The 13,243-nt window shown below is 36.2% G+C and overlaps 1 protein-coding gene across 5 annotated transcripts in view; it reads right to left on the bottom strand.

The window, feature by feature from the left end:
• TPPP2 (tubulin polymerization promoting protein family member 2) overlaps positions 1 to 11,430 on the bottom strand; it is a 39,815-nt gene extending 28,385 nt beyond the window's left edge. For 2 of the 5 annotated variants that reach the window (XM_087946626.1, XM_087946625.1), the window contains exons 1-3: positions 9,998 to 11,430; positions 5,251 to 5,414; positions 2,108 to 2,194 (exon numbers count right to left, since the gene is read on the bottom strand). In XM_087946626.1, the coding sequence (XP_087802752.1) occupies positions 2,108 to 2,194; positions 5,251 to 5,335 (172 nt within the window). In that variant the 5' untranslated portion in view covers positions 5,336 to 5,414; positions 9,998 to 11,430. Of the gene's footprint in view, positions 1 to 2,107; positions 2,195 to 5,250; positions 5,415 to 9,997 lie in introns of those variants that run through there. The other 3 variants (XM_087946627.1, XM_087946629.1, XM_026684227.2) reach the window with 2 other exon arrangements.
• Between the last annotated feature and the right edge of the window lie 1,813 nt (positions 11,431 to 13,243).

Raw genomic sequence — 13,243 nt, 5'->3', positions numbered from 1 at the left:
AGGAAGGAAAGATTGTTTGTGGGACTGATTGATGTTTTTGGTATAAACCCTGGACTGGAATAGCTGAGAACTTTAAAAAACTGAAAGAAGAAAGAAGGAAAGTAAAAGTGGTTTCTTTTTGTGGACTTTAACGATCATAAAATATAAGAATGATGATATCTCTTCGGGAATTAAAAATGGAACTTAAAAATATGAGAGAATTACTACAGGAAAGAGGCGAATCACTTTGCTCTGTGCTAGAAAAAATGGAAATGGCGATTGAAGAACAAGAAGAAAGATTCTCAGAGGAGGAGGAGTCGACTCAAGGAGAAGACATTTTAAATAGACAATTAACACAAAGAATGCTACAAAGAAGTGGGGAAAGAAGGAAGATTAAAAAGTTGAGTTTCAAGAAAGCAATTAAAAGAGGGAATACCTGTGAAGTCAGAAAAGGCAGGAAGATTCAGCAGAAAAGGGGAAAGGAAGATATTAAGAGAGAAATAAATTGGAATGAGAAAAGTTATGGGGAAAAGAGGGGGAGGAGAAGCAGTAAGAAACAGGCATGTGAAAGAAAGAAACACAGAACTAGTAAAATGTTGAAAGGAAATTGTTTCGTTACAATTAAAAGAGGGAATACCTGTGAAGTCAGAAAAGGCAGGAAGATTCAGCAGAAAAGGGGAAAGGAAGATATTAAGAAAGAGATAAATAGGAATGAGAAAAGACATGGGGAAAAGAGGGGGAGAAGCAGTAAGAAACAGGCATGTGAAAGAAACACAGAACTAGTAAAATGCTGAAAAGAAATTGCTTTTTCAGAGATAATGGTTGATGAATTAAAAAGGGGATTCTGCAGGGTGACAAGGGGTAATAAGAATATCTCTGCAATTAAAAATATTTAGAAAATAGGGTAATATAGATACTGATAACTCTTATTAAAAATCAAGTGGGGGGGAATATGCTGTGGAATCCAATTGAAAATATGTAATGACTAATGGTTTATTGGGAATTAAGATGAGGGAATGAAGGTATATTCTAATCATTAAGGTGTCACACTCAAAATAGTAAAAGAGGGGAAACTTATATTTGTTCTTTTTTCTTTTTGTGTGGGTGTGTTAAGATTAATTTAGAATTCATAAAAAAATGTGTAATGGAAAGGGAATATGACAGACTAAAGAACCAGCTAAATTAATAAGTTTAATATAGATTATTAAAAGCAAGGCGAGACATTGGTAACTTCATTATTACCACTATTAGGCAAATATATATTATTTTTATTTTTAAAATAAATATTAAGGATTATATTTGAAATAATTGAAATGAAATAAAAAGATGTTTAGATTGAGATTAATGAAAGAATTTAGAATTAAACTTTATTATTATTTATTAGGCAAACACATATTGTTTATCTTTATGTTTAAAAACAAATATTAAAGGATTATATTTGAAATAATTGAAATGAAACAAAATTGATTGAGATTAATGAAAGAGGCTAGAATTAATGTGTTTGTTTCTCACCTTACTGAAAATTTGGAATGGAAAAGGTAATAATAGAATTAAGTATGCATATATCAATGTATAATTTCTGTCATATTTGTATGTAAAGATGATGACCCAGAAATATGTTGTCCACTAAAGAGATTTTTGTTTTTAATGTGAAAAACTGAATAAAGTCTGTTATAAAAAAAAAATAGACTGAAGATAATAAAACCATATTTTAATAAAGAACTCTCCAAATATGTGCCTAGGTTTTTTAACATTTCAGGCTATAGATATATGTTTAGTATTAAGAGGAAAAAACAGTCTTAAGAAGGTGTAATTGGTCTTATTGCACTGTTTTGGAGGCACCAAGGCGATTCTGAGTGGAAAGGATTATCCAGTGACATCACTGCTGCGGGGGGATGCCCAAATGGAAATTCCTTTCATAACCCCTTCAGGAACTGGAGTGAAGGACAGGAGTTCACCCCACCCCACAGCAGTACTCGGGTCTCGAACATGAACTTGCTGCTCAACAAGTCAGTGCCCTAACCATGCACAACACCATGGTCCCGGCATAGTTGATAAACACAGATCACTTCTCATCCACTGAAAGTTTTATCTATTTTGTTTGGATATATATCAGCCATTGACTCACCAATAATTTCAGTAATATGAGGCTCCAAGATGCATAATTGACCTTCTCCTGTTAAACAGTTGGCATTAAACTGGAATTCTGAGCATTCTGTAAAGGACAAACAGGTAGATGTTATTATGGCCTGCCTAATAAGAGAGCAGTAGAATTCCCAGCAACCAAATGGTAGAATTCTCAGCAACCAAATCTGCATTCTTTCACAGCCACAGGTGTTACATTATTATTCCTCAAGATCCCAAATTATTTAGTTCCTTGGCTTGTGGAGCATGTCGACTGAATTTATGAACTGCATTAAAACATTATGTGATTGTGCAGTTTTGTCTCAACATAGTATCAAACTCAGCCATTGCTATTTTTAAACCAGAAGAGTGCAATTTGATGCCACAAGGATATATGTGGTTCTCAAAGATCTTGGGTATCAACCATGGAGACTTTCATTGCAATTTTTTAACATTGATAGAGATTACATGATGAAATAGATTCTCCAGATTTTTGGAAAATAGTTACACTTACTATATTTAATCTTATTTAAATTTAAATGCAAATCACTTGAATTCAGATTGAACTTTTGTTCTGGTTTTACCATTTGGAGTTCTCCTTGAAGAAATATCACAACCCCGCCCCCCCCCCCACACACACACACAAAAACCCATGTAACCGAAGATGTGAACTGGAAAATTTTCAACTGCAGATAAGCTTGGCAATTTCAAACCTGAATGATAATTTGCTTTTTAGATGATTTGTATAAAAACTTGAAAAGCTAAAATAATATGGCAATTACCTATTATTTTACTGCCTATTGCCCAACTTTAATAAAAGTAATTTTTATCCTGGCATGAAAAATTTCAGTTTCTTTAAATGCAAGGTTGAAGCTTTAAAAGACTAGATGCATTTTTTTCCACAATCAAATAAAGTAGGTTCATTATTTGTGCAATAGATATTGAACACATACTGAAACCAGTATGTGAATTAAAAGCATGCTAATTTCCACAAGAAACCTTTCCAATTCTAAATGTTCTGGAAAACATCTTTTAAGTGTGGCCATCAACATGGGGAAAAATGTCTGAACCCATGGGTTTCTGCTATGTACAATTAACCAATACATATTTATTTACAAATATGAAATATGGAATATGAAATATGAAAAACCAGCCATATTGTAATGGTATTCTACAGATAACCCTCAAATACAGCCATTCGTGTGACCATTTAAAGTTACAATGGCACTGAAAGAGTGACTTATGACTGGTGTTTGCATTTACAACTGTCACAGCCTCTCCAGGGTCACATGACCAAAATTCTTACACTTGGCAATTGGCATGTATTTATGATAATTGCAGAATCCTGGGCTCTCGTGACTGTCATTTGCAACCTTCTAAGATGGCTTCTGGCAAGCAAAGTCAATGAAGAAAGCTGGATTTCCTTAATTACGAGATTCACTTAACAACTGCAATGATTCACTTAACCCTGGCAAGAAGGTCATGAAATTGGGCATGGCTCAATCACTTGCTTTGTTTTCTTTTTTAAAATATATTTATTTTCTCTTATAAACAAAAATAAAATGCAAAACAAAAAAATAGAAAAACACACATCCAACACTAACAACCAAAAAAAAATCTTATGTACAAAAAAGGGGGAGAACCCCAAATCACAATAAAAATCCACCCTGGCTGGATAGTGAAAAATAGTAAAAAAAAAAAAAAAAAAAAAAAAACTGATAGGTTCTCCTCCTCTTACATAATGGGTCTACAAATAATTATCTTCCCATCTTTATTTAACAAAAATATTGTATTCAACAAACAAATATTCCAGATGAGGAAATCTCTTGTCTAATAATCAAATAGACCCAATTTCTAATCATAATACAACCACTTGCTTAATAACAAAAATTTTGGTCCACTTTTTGTCATAAGTTGAGGAATATCTGTATCAGCGATATGAGTACCATTGAAATATAAGATGTCTTTTTTCAGGTAAAGAAAATCACCAAGGGGAAAAGAGGACACCATCCTCCCCAATAGCATTGCTTAATAATCATGATTACAATAATGCTTTTTCCTTTGACCAATAATACCAAGCAAATGAAAAATAAAATTGTTCGAAATATCTGTGTTGAAAGTAGATACTGTTTATATACAATAGTTGTAATAGTAGTTATTCAGTGTTATTGTGTAACTATATTATTCATATATTTAATATATTAATGGAATTGCTCATATATACATGAAAATGATAAGACTTTCCCTAGTTGTCAGTTCTCTTTCGAGACCCATTCAAAATTTCAACAAAGCTGCATGAAGAGTAGCATAATATAGCCCAGAGTTGGGGCAACCAGAGATATCCAAAAAATCAATGATACTTGCAACCTTGCAATCAAAGCTCTGTATTTTATTTGTTTTCTACATGTTAAAAAAAAGCTTTCAGCCCTGTGACCTTTATGACTTTCATCTTGACTTTTTGACACCACCCCACCCCCCACCCCCCGATGATAAGCGCAAGCTCTTTGTGTTCAGCTCATTTCATGTTGAAATGACATATCTAAGCCAATTTTATGGATCCTTTCAGAAGAATGTTTAATCCAGTAACCAGTTTAGGTTTTTTTTCATGGCAGGACCCAGATGAGGTAATACACAGCCATAGACACCCTTAGTGCAGTTAAACATTGGGTTCAAAACATATGTTATTTTCACAGGCTTTTTCATGTAATGCATTTTTACATTGTGTTTAATATTCGTTAATTTACATGTTTCTATTATAAATAATCAGTCATTTTCTAAAGAAATATGAATGCTCTAGTATCAGGTCAGGCACTGTAATGTAGTCTGAGATAACAAGATGCAGTATCTCTGTATGTGTATGCTTTTTATATAAATAAATATCAATGTTTCTGATCCAACCTGAGTCTTGAAAGAACATAGCATTTCTGTTAATTTTACATCCTGTCTTTTGTTCAGGAACTCAAGACAGCGTACAAAGTGTTCCCTCCTCCTTTTTCTCATCACAACCCTCTGAGGTAAACTGTGCCAAGGGCAGACATGACCTTGGCATCTCCTCAGTTCTAAACCAACCCTTTCACACAGTTTCTTTCACTTGGAATCCCAATCAAGCTATATTTTAATATCTTTTGGTAGATTCCTCCTCCTTACCTGTTGCTGCCAAGTTTTCTCTATCCAAGGAATGATTAATCTCAGCCATAGCTTCTTCACCAAATGCTGATTCAAGAGCAGTCATTTCTTTCCCAAAGCCAGGTTACAGGCCAAGCAATCTTAGGTGCACACTGGATACTCACTCCATAAGGATGTTCAGATGTCTGCTTGAGAGATTTCAGGAAAAGTTTAGGAGGGAATATTTAACTATAGGCACATTAATTTCATTCTGTCAACAAAATCCCATTATCTGACCATAATTAAATATTCTATAAAGTCAACAAAGCCAGATTGCTTTTTAAAACTTGATTATGTTATACTTTGCTTGTAAGGATAGAATTGAAGATATTTGCTACTGATTCTACAGCAATCAGACAACCATAGCAGTGTAGAAAAACTCTACTAATCTGCTCTAAATACAGTGTATGTAGACAGAAAGAGAGACAGTCCTTGATGACAAAAGTCACTAGTCATCTTCTTTGATCAAGGAGTTAGGGCAGAGGTCTCCAAACTTGGCAACTTTAAGACTTGTGGACTTCAACTCCCAGAATTCTTGGAGTTGAAGTCCACAACTCTTAAAGTTGCCAAGTTTGGGGACCCCTGAGTTAGGGGATTCCTCATCACCTATAATGGTATTAAATATCTGCTTCTACTTCATTTATCTATAACAGATGCATCTCTTCCACAGCTATGCTGTCAGACCACATGGTTTGCTTAGCCACAGTTTACAGAATAGTTCACAGTTGCTTAAATATAGGCAATTTGCTAATCACAAATAAGCAAAGCAGGCCATGGATTAGCAAACTAGACAATATTGATTGCAGTTGAAACTGTTGGCTGATCCTCATTTTCCACCATAAATTTAAATGGAAAAACGATGTAATGAGTCACTTTTGTTTAATGGCACTTTATACAGCAGTAAAGTCTTGGCTATTTGGAAATAAACTTTAAGTTTAAAAAGGAAGTCAGTTTGGTGTAATAGTTAGGGCATTAGAGAAGAAATGGGGAGACAATGTAAGTTTGAGTTCTGCCTTCAGCACAAAGCCAACTGGGTGACTTTAAACCAGTCTCTTATCAATCCTAGGAAGGAGGCAATGGCAAACCACTTTTGAAAATCTTTGCCCAGGAAAACTGCAGGGACTCATCCAGGCAGTCTTTGAGAATCAAACAAGGTTGCACAGAGAAAAAAAACAATTACAGAGTTTGGTATGAGATATTTTGGGGGTATAGAGTTGCTACACTACAATTCCCAAGATCTCTCTACTGGGCACAATACCTGGGACAATTTATTTCCCACTTCTCATTCAAGAGCTCAAGGACACACACACACACCCCATTTGATTTACCCTGTGAATTTCCTTAGTTGAGGATATAGTTGAACCTGGATCTTACACTGCCACTTTCTATTACTTCAGCCACTACATAGGCATTGCTGTAAGTTACAGTTGTGCTCTAAAGCAGGGGTCGCCAACTTTTTGGACCTCAGGGATCATCAAACTCATAATTTTAAATCCCAGGGACCACTAACCGGTTCTGTGGGCATGGCCTAATTTGTGGGTGTGGTTTGGTGGTCATGTGACTGGCTGGACATGGCTTGTATGTAAATATTATAAATATTTATATAAATATTGAATTTTTTATAAAAAAAGAGCAACTTCTACCCAAAATCAGGCAAAGCAGGCAGGCAAATTGAGTTGCTCACAGAATCACAGATTCATTCAGAGACCCATCTATCTGCCATTGGCTAGCTCAGTCTGTCACATAAAATTTGCTTGCAAGCAAACTCACAAAATTAACTCACAACACACCATGTATGTAAATATTGATTTTTTTATAAAAGAGCAACTTTTCCCCAAAATCAAGCAAAGCAGGCAGGTAGATTGAGTTGCTCACAGAATCATTCAGTGATATATCTCTCTGCCATCAGCTACCAGAGTCTGTCACATAAAATTTTCTTGCCATGAGTCTGCACTGAATAATAGAACCTTCAGTCCTAAGGGAGGTTCGGGAGATCTGAAGACTAGCTAGAAAGCAAGAAATCCAACCATTTCCTGCTTCCTAGCTAATCTAAATCTTCCTGCACAGCAGAACAACTGATGGTCGGAAAAAGGAAAAATAACAATTTAGCAGGCAAGTTTGCCGAGTAAGGAGTGAGTGGGCGGGGCGGGTTCCCATGGGCCATGTGGGCAGCGCAGCCTTGTATTTCTGCACAGCCTGGATTAATTGCTTTGGGGGGGTGCTCTGGGGGTGAGATTTCTCTGCGGCCCACCAAAATTTTCTCGTGGCCCACTGTGACCGCTGCTCTAAAGTACAGATTGCATTTTAAGTTTTCACTTTGTTACCGAAATCATATTAGTATTTTTTAATTTTCCCTCTGTAACACATTAGAATGAAAATGAACTTGAAAATAAAAAGAAAGTAGCCAAATAAATGTGTCCTTAACTGCAGCTCCAGATTTTCTCAATTGTGCTTAAAGTTAGCCCAGTTAATTAACAATAAAGATATTGAAATGGTAAACAATTTGTACTTTTCAGGATCAACCATCAATAACAAAGAACAAGAAATTTCTGCCAAGAATTCCTCTATGAGGAGATGGGTGGTTTTAAAATGTGATAAATAAGCAAATAAAATAAAAAATATTTCTGATAGCACTTGATAAAATAGCCGTGAAGGCCTTGGAAAAGATATTCAAATACCATTATATACATCTATACCTACAGACAGCAAAACAGTGTAGGCAATAGTATTTTCCATGACACTGTATGGAAGCAAAACTAGAAGAAACTAGGGAGCATGTTTATGGAGATTCTCAATCATCCAGGTCAGAGGTCTCCAAACTTGGCAACTTTTAAGACTTATGCACTTCAACTCCTAGAATTCCTCAGCTAGCTGTGCTGGCTGAGGAATTCTGAGAGTTGAAGCCCACAAGTCTTAAAATTGCCAAGTTTGGGGACTCCTGATCCAGATCATGGTTTTGTCCCAAAGGTGCTTTTTAAAGAGGCAATTGGACTTTGTTTTAATTTGAAGACTTTTCGCTTCTCATCCAAGAGAACTGAAGAACTTCTTGGATGACAAGCAAAAGTCTTCAAGATAAAACAAAGGAAGTCCAATTGCCTCTTGAAAAAGTATCTTTGGTACAGACTGGAGTATGAACACTGTTGTTGGAGAAAACTCCTCAGAATACTGCAGACAGCCAAAAAACCAACAAATGGATCAAACAAATCAATCCAAAATTCTTACTTGAGGCATGAATTATCAGTCTCAGATCATCATACTTTGGATAAATTATATGAAGAGCTAGCTATTTGGAGAAGGGTCTAATGGTAGGAAAAGTGGAAGGAAGGAAAGAGGATGATCAACAGCTAAGTGGATGGACTAAGTCAGGGATCTCCAAACTTAGCAACTTCAAGACTAGTGGACTTCAACTCCCAGAATTCCTCAGCCAGCAAAGCTTCCAGGAGTTGAAGTCCACAAGTCTTAAAGTTGCCAAGGTTGGAAACCCCTAGTTACAGCAGAAATGGGTGCCCTATTGGAAGACCTGAAGGATCAGGTAAGGGATAATTGTGGAGAAAACCCATATATATCACTAAGAGTCAAACACTGACTTGATGCAATTTCTTTTTTTTCTTTTTTCTTTTTTTTTCAATTCCTTTTCTATTTAGTGAACCAAATTGGGTGAAATTGGCAAGACAGAATTCCTTAGATGAATAATATATTTTTTTAATGTTTGTCTTGCTGCCTTGCTGATAATGCAAACCATTCAGAAATTTGAAATGTTTGAATTTAAATACTTAAACTATTCAATAATATTTAGATATTTAATATTATCTACTAATCTTTTTCCACAAGGGAAAAAGGGAAGAACTAGGAGTTGGGAAGAGATACTGTAGTTCTACTAAAGTTTTTCCTTAGTATTACATTATTTGAGAAAGAATTATAAGGATCTAGAACAATCTGGGGGAGGAAGAAAGAGGATTCATTAATGTAAACATAAGAAAATAAGTTTTATCAAGAGTATGTTAAAATAAGTTTTAAATAGTTAAACACAAGTCACTCCATACTTAATAGATGGAACCCAAAACTCTTTAACAAAAACTAATTATTCCAGTTTTATCATTTGTAACTACTTGCCATTATGATATCAATCTTTAAAAAGTAAAGGATGTTTGTTTATAATTTACAAGGGTTACTACTGTTTGCAAAATCTTGTGCAGCGGTTTTGCATTTTGCTCTTCGCCGTTTTGCATTTTCAGTTTTGCTTTCTTAAAACTGTTTCTTCTCAGCAGCCTTGGTGCATGCAACTCGAGAGTTGTTACAACTATTCAAAAACAACCATAATGAAAAAGCCACCTTTATATGTATTACACCTTTACATGTAAGCTCGAGAAGACTCCCGCCAAATATTTCGGACTAATTTATGCTAAGTTCTTTTGGTCACCGTTTCATTCCAAATGTCGGCAATGATTTGATCCGAAGCGGAAAAGAGATAAGCACTCCTCCGCCTCCTTAATGGGTCCCTGCCTCTTCCTGGTCTTGCCTGGAACCGGAGCTAGCCCAGGACTGGCAACGGCGCGGCTCTTGGAGGAGACGATGAGTAAGCCCACGCTCCCATCTAAGAACCTCGTGCGCCGGATCCGAGTAGTTGCTTTACCTTTATCCTGAAGAATTTTGTCGTTCCCATCACAAAATCCAAAATGCAAGCTAAAATACATCAGGATCAAGCCAAGAAACATTTCCCTGGGCTTACCTAATTCTCCCTGGATCTTGGCTCCCGAGTTCTCCTCTGGCCACGTGAAGTCCCCTAATTTCACCTAGAAACCAAGGAAGGCGGTAAGACCACCCCTTCCGTCTTCACTTTTTGCAAACCAATTGTTTTCGGATAGTTATATGTGATTGGACGCTTCTAGGGAAGATGCCCGTGTTTTGCATTTATTTCCTTTGCACCAAGTACAACAATCAATTGCCAATTGGATATCCACCGTCCATCCAGCTCTTCCTGGCTAAGATGCTTGTATAAGATGTTCTGAGGCTTTTCTCAATAATTGCCTATTACTGTTGGAAATGTAATTCATCCGGGATACAAAGGGCTTAGATAATACAAGTTTTGCTACTAACAAAACATACTTTTTCCCACCAGGTACTGAGTAAATGAACTCTCAGAACTTTCGTGGATTTATTGGTATAGAAATTTATATCCCACGTTCTCATTAATGCTAACATTACTAGTGCATTCTTATCTATATCCCATTTATTCTGTCATTTTTGTCTTCAAGGAAAGGGGAAAAAAGCATTGATTGGCAGGGTGGCATGAGACATGCTGTTTTGGAAAATAACATGTCAAATCAGATGGAATTTGACTCCTGTTACCTATGAAAAAAGTCCCTCTCCTAAAAGAATGAAACATTTTAGGAAATATTAAAAAGGCAGAATATTATATTTCCCTGGATGAGAAAAGAAGAAACATGTTTTTAGAGACAAAGCAGATCCCTGCCCCTCAGCTTCAGAGTGATGGGATTATTATAATTCCTTGAGTGTCTAATCACACTTGGCCAATAAAGAATTCATTCATTCATTCATTCTGATATGGCCCTCAGGACATGATAGGATTAGCCCTTTACTCATCTAACAGCAGGGCTCACTGTATTGCAAAATCATCTGTGGACACTACATCAGCCCACAATTCAACCAGACTTATCCCAGACAAACTCCTAGGATTTGCACATGATCCCTACAGTAGCCAATAGGACATATGCCCTTGCCACAAGAACAGGACACTCTAGGGCAAGGCCCAAGAATGGGTATAAACATATCTCATTCTCCATGTGTTCTCCTGCACCAGGACTATGAGCTTAATGGTTCTGCTCCATTAAACCATCCTTCCAAGCAGTCTCCATGTTTCCAGTGTCTTTCTTCCCACTGAACCCAGATGGACATTTCTTCCAATACCTATTTCTATCTCAGATGATAAACAATTACTGTGTTATCAGTGAATTATTGACACTGTCCTTACAATGCCTCCTGATGAAATGAGCAGAGAAGAGAGCATTTGCTTGTTTAAAATAGTCAGAACATAGTTAACAGAAGCTAATCTAGTTCACTGAATTAGCAGAGTTCCTTGAATTAGTTGGGAGGAGGGGGGAACACCAAAGATTTTTTTTCTTTTCCTTTTATTTGGTTGAATTAGTAACCCACCTTACTTCCTCCACACCCATACTTCCCTATTGTTTGAGAGAATGTAGAAACTTGAAGAGTTTGAATATGATTATAAGGCTGGCCTAATGACAATAAGATTTACTCAAATTCATGGAATGCACTGTATGATACAATATATGAAGAAACATTCTCTTGAGCAATGCATAAATTGGAGAAAGATATAACGGGAAGAGAGTCCTGCTACAGTATTTTATTGCCTTTAACATATAAAGAACGGTTTCTGGAATTGGGTATGTTTACTTTAATGAAAAGAAGGACTGGGGTGACATGATAGCAGTGTTCCGATATCTCAAGGGCTGCACAAAGAGGGAGTCAAGCTATTCTCCAAAGCAGCTGAAGGCAGGACAAGAAACAATGGGTGGAAACTAATCAGGGAGAGAAGCAACCTAGAACTAAGGAGAAATTCCTGACAGAACAATTTATCAGTGGAACAACTTGCCTCTAGGTGTGAATGCTCCCACACTGGAAGTTTTTAAGAAGATTGAATAACATTTGTCTGAAATGGAATAGGGTTTGCTACCTAAGCAGGGCATTGGGCTAGAAGACCTCCAAATTCCCTTCCAACTCTATTATTCTACTCTATTTTAGATCACAGCAAGCTTTAAGACTTTGTTCCATATTGTTGAAAGAACAAAAATCTACGTAGGTAGAGGTATAGTATTTCTGAGCTCCTTAGAAAATTATTGGCATATATGTAGATACTGACATAAAAACAGTATAGGTAGTCCTTTACTTACAAGTTTGTTTAGTTTACAGCACTGAAATGACTTTACACATGCAGCATCTCCATGGTCAATTCAGTTGCTTGGCAACTGGTTCATATTTGTTATAAGGATGGAACCCTAACATTTATACCTTCATACTTGGCATCCAGAAAGGGAATTACCGTGCTAGCTCTTGGGTAGCTTGAGCCATGCATGACATTTGTATATAATCTTTGTGGTTTAGAAAATGTGCTTTATGACTAGAATTCTAGATGAGAGCTGCAAAAAAAAAAAAAGTCCTGGTGGCGGCAGAATCCTGGTACTCAACTGCTTTGAAACTCATCAAATTTGACACTCAGCATTTTCACAATAACATTTTGTCCCAGTACTTGTTTGTTTGGTACTCAACACGCAAGCTAGAACTTGTTGGTGTTGGTTACCTCGTGACTTGCTATCCTTTCCAGCCAACAGAGTGGATTAGTCACATGGTAGCTCTTACCCTGTGTACATCCCCTTGGCAGTTTTGTGTGGTTATTTTGTGTGTTTTTGTGTTTTTTCCCCTCATCAGTACAGGTAAAGTGAAGTTTTTATTTTAATATAAGTATTCATTTATTTATGGGTTTCTTTCTCATGTAAAGTAATAATATACAACCCTATCTGTTTACATTTTGTCTTAAAATGTGCATTGTCTTTGGTTTGGGAATGCACTACATTTATTTACAGTATTCTTTAAGGGGAAAATTGTTTGGTACTTGTCATTTTTGGTAATTGTACCTCCCAGAACCATTTAATGACGAGCATTGAGGTACCACTGTATATCCCTTTGCTTCATCTAGTTTTTGGCTGGATTTTGGCTGGCCACATGTGGCAACCCTGTTTGTGACTTAGTTCAATGAGATCATTAAAACAACTGTGATTTTTGTCTAAAATATGGTTTAATGTATTAAGTGAGCCAAATAATGAGTTTCTATGGCCAGATTTTCCATCTGTTTTTAATCAGACTTTAAGAATATAATTGAAAACATTGCTTCTAAGCCCACACAGAAAGTAGCATATTGCTATTTAAAGAAATGCAT

Source organism: Notechis scutatus, chromosome Z (assembly GCF_049901735.1).
Source record: "Notechis scutatus isolate UNSWTSFEM ecotype Mainland chromosome Z, rNotScu1.2, whole genome shotgun sequence".
Lineage (NCBI taxonomy): Eukaryota > Metazoa > Chordata > Lepidosauria > Squamata > Elapidae > Notechis > Notechis scutatus.
Note: the sequence above shows the minus strand (reverse complement) of the source record. Positions and strands in the feature narration are given on the sequence as shown.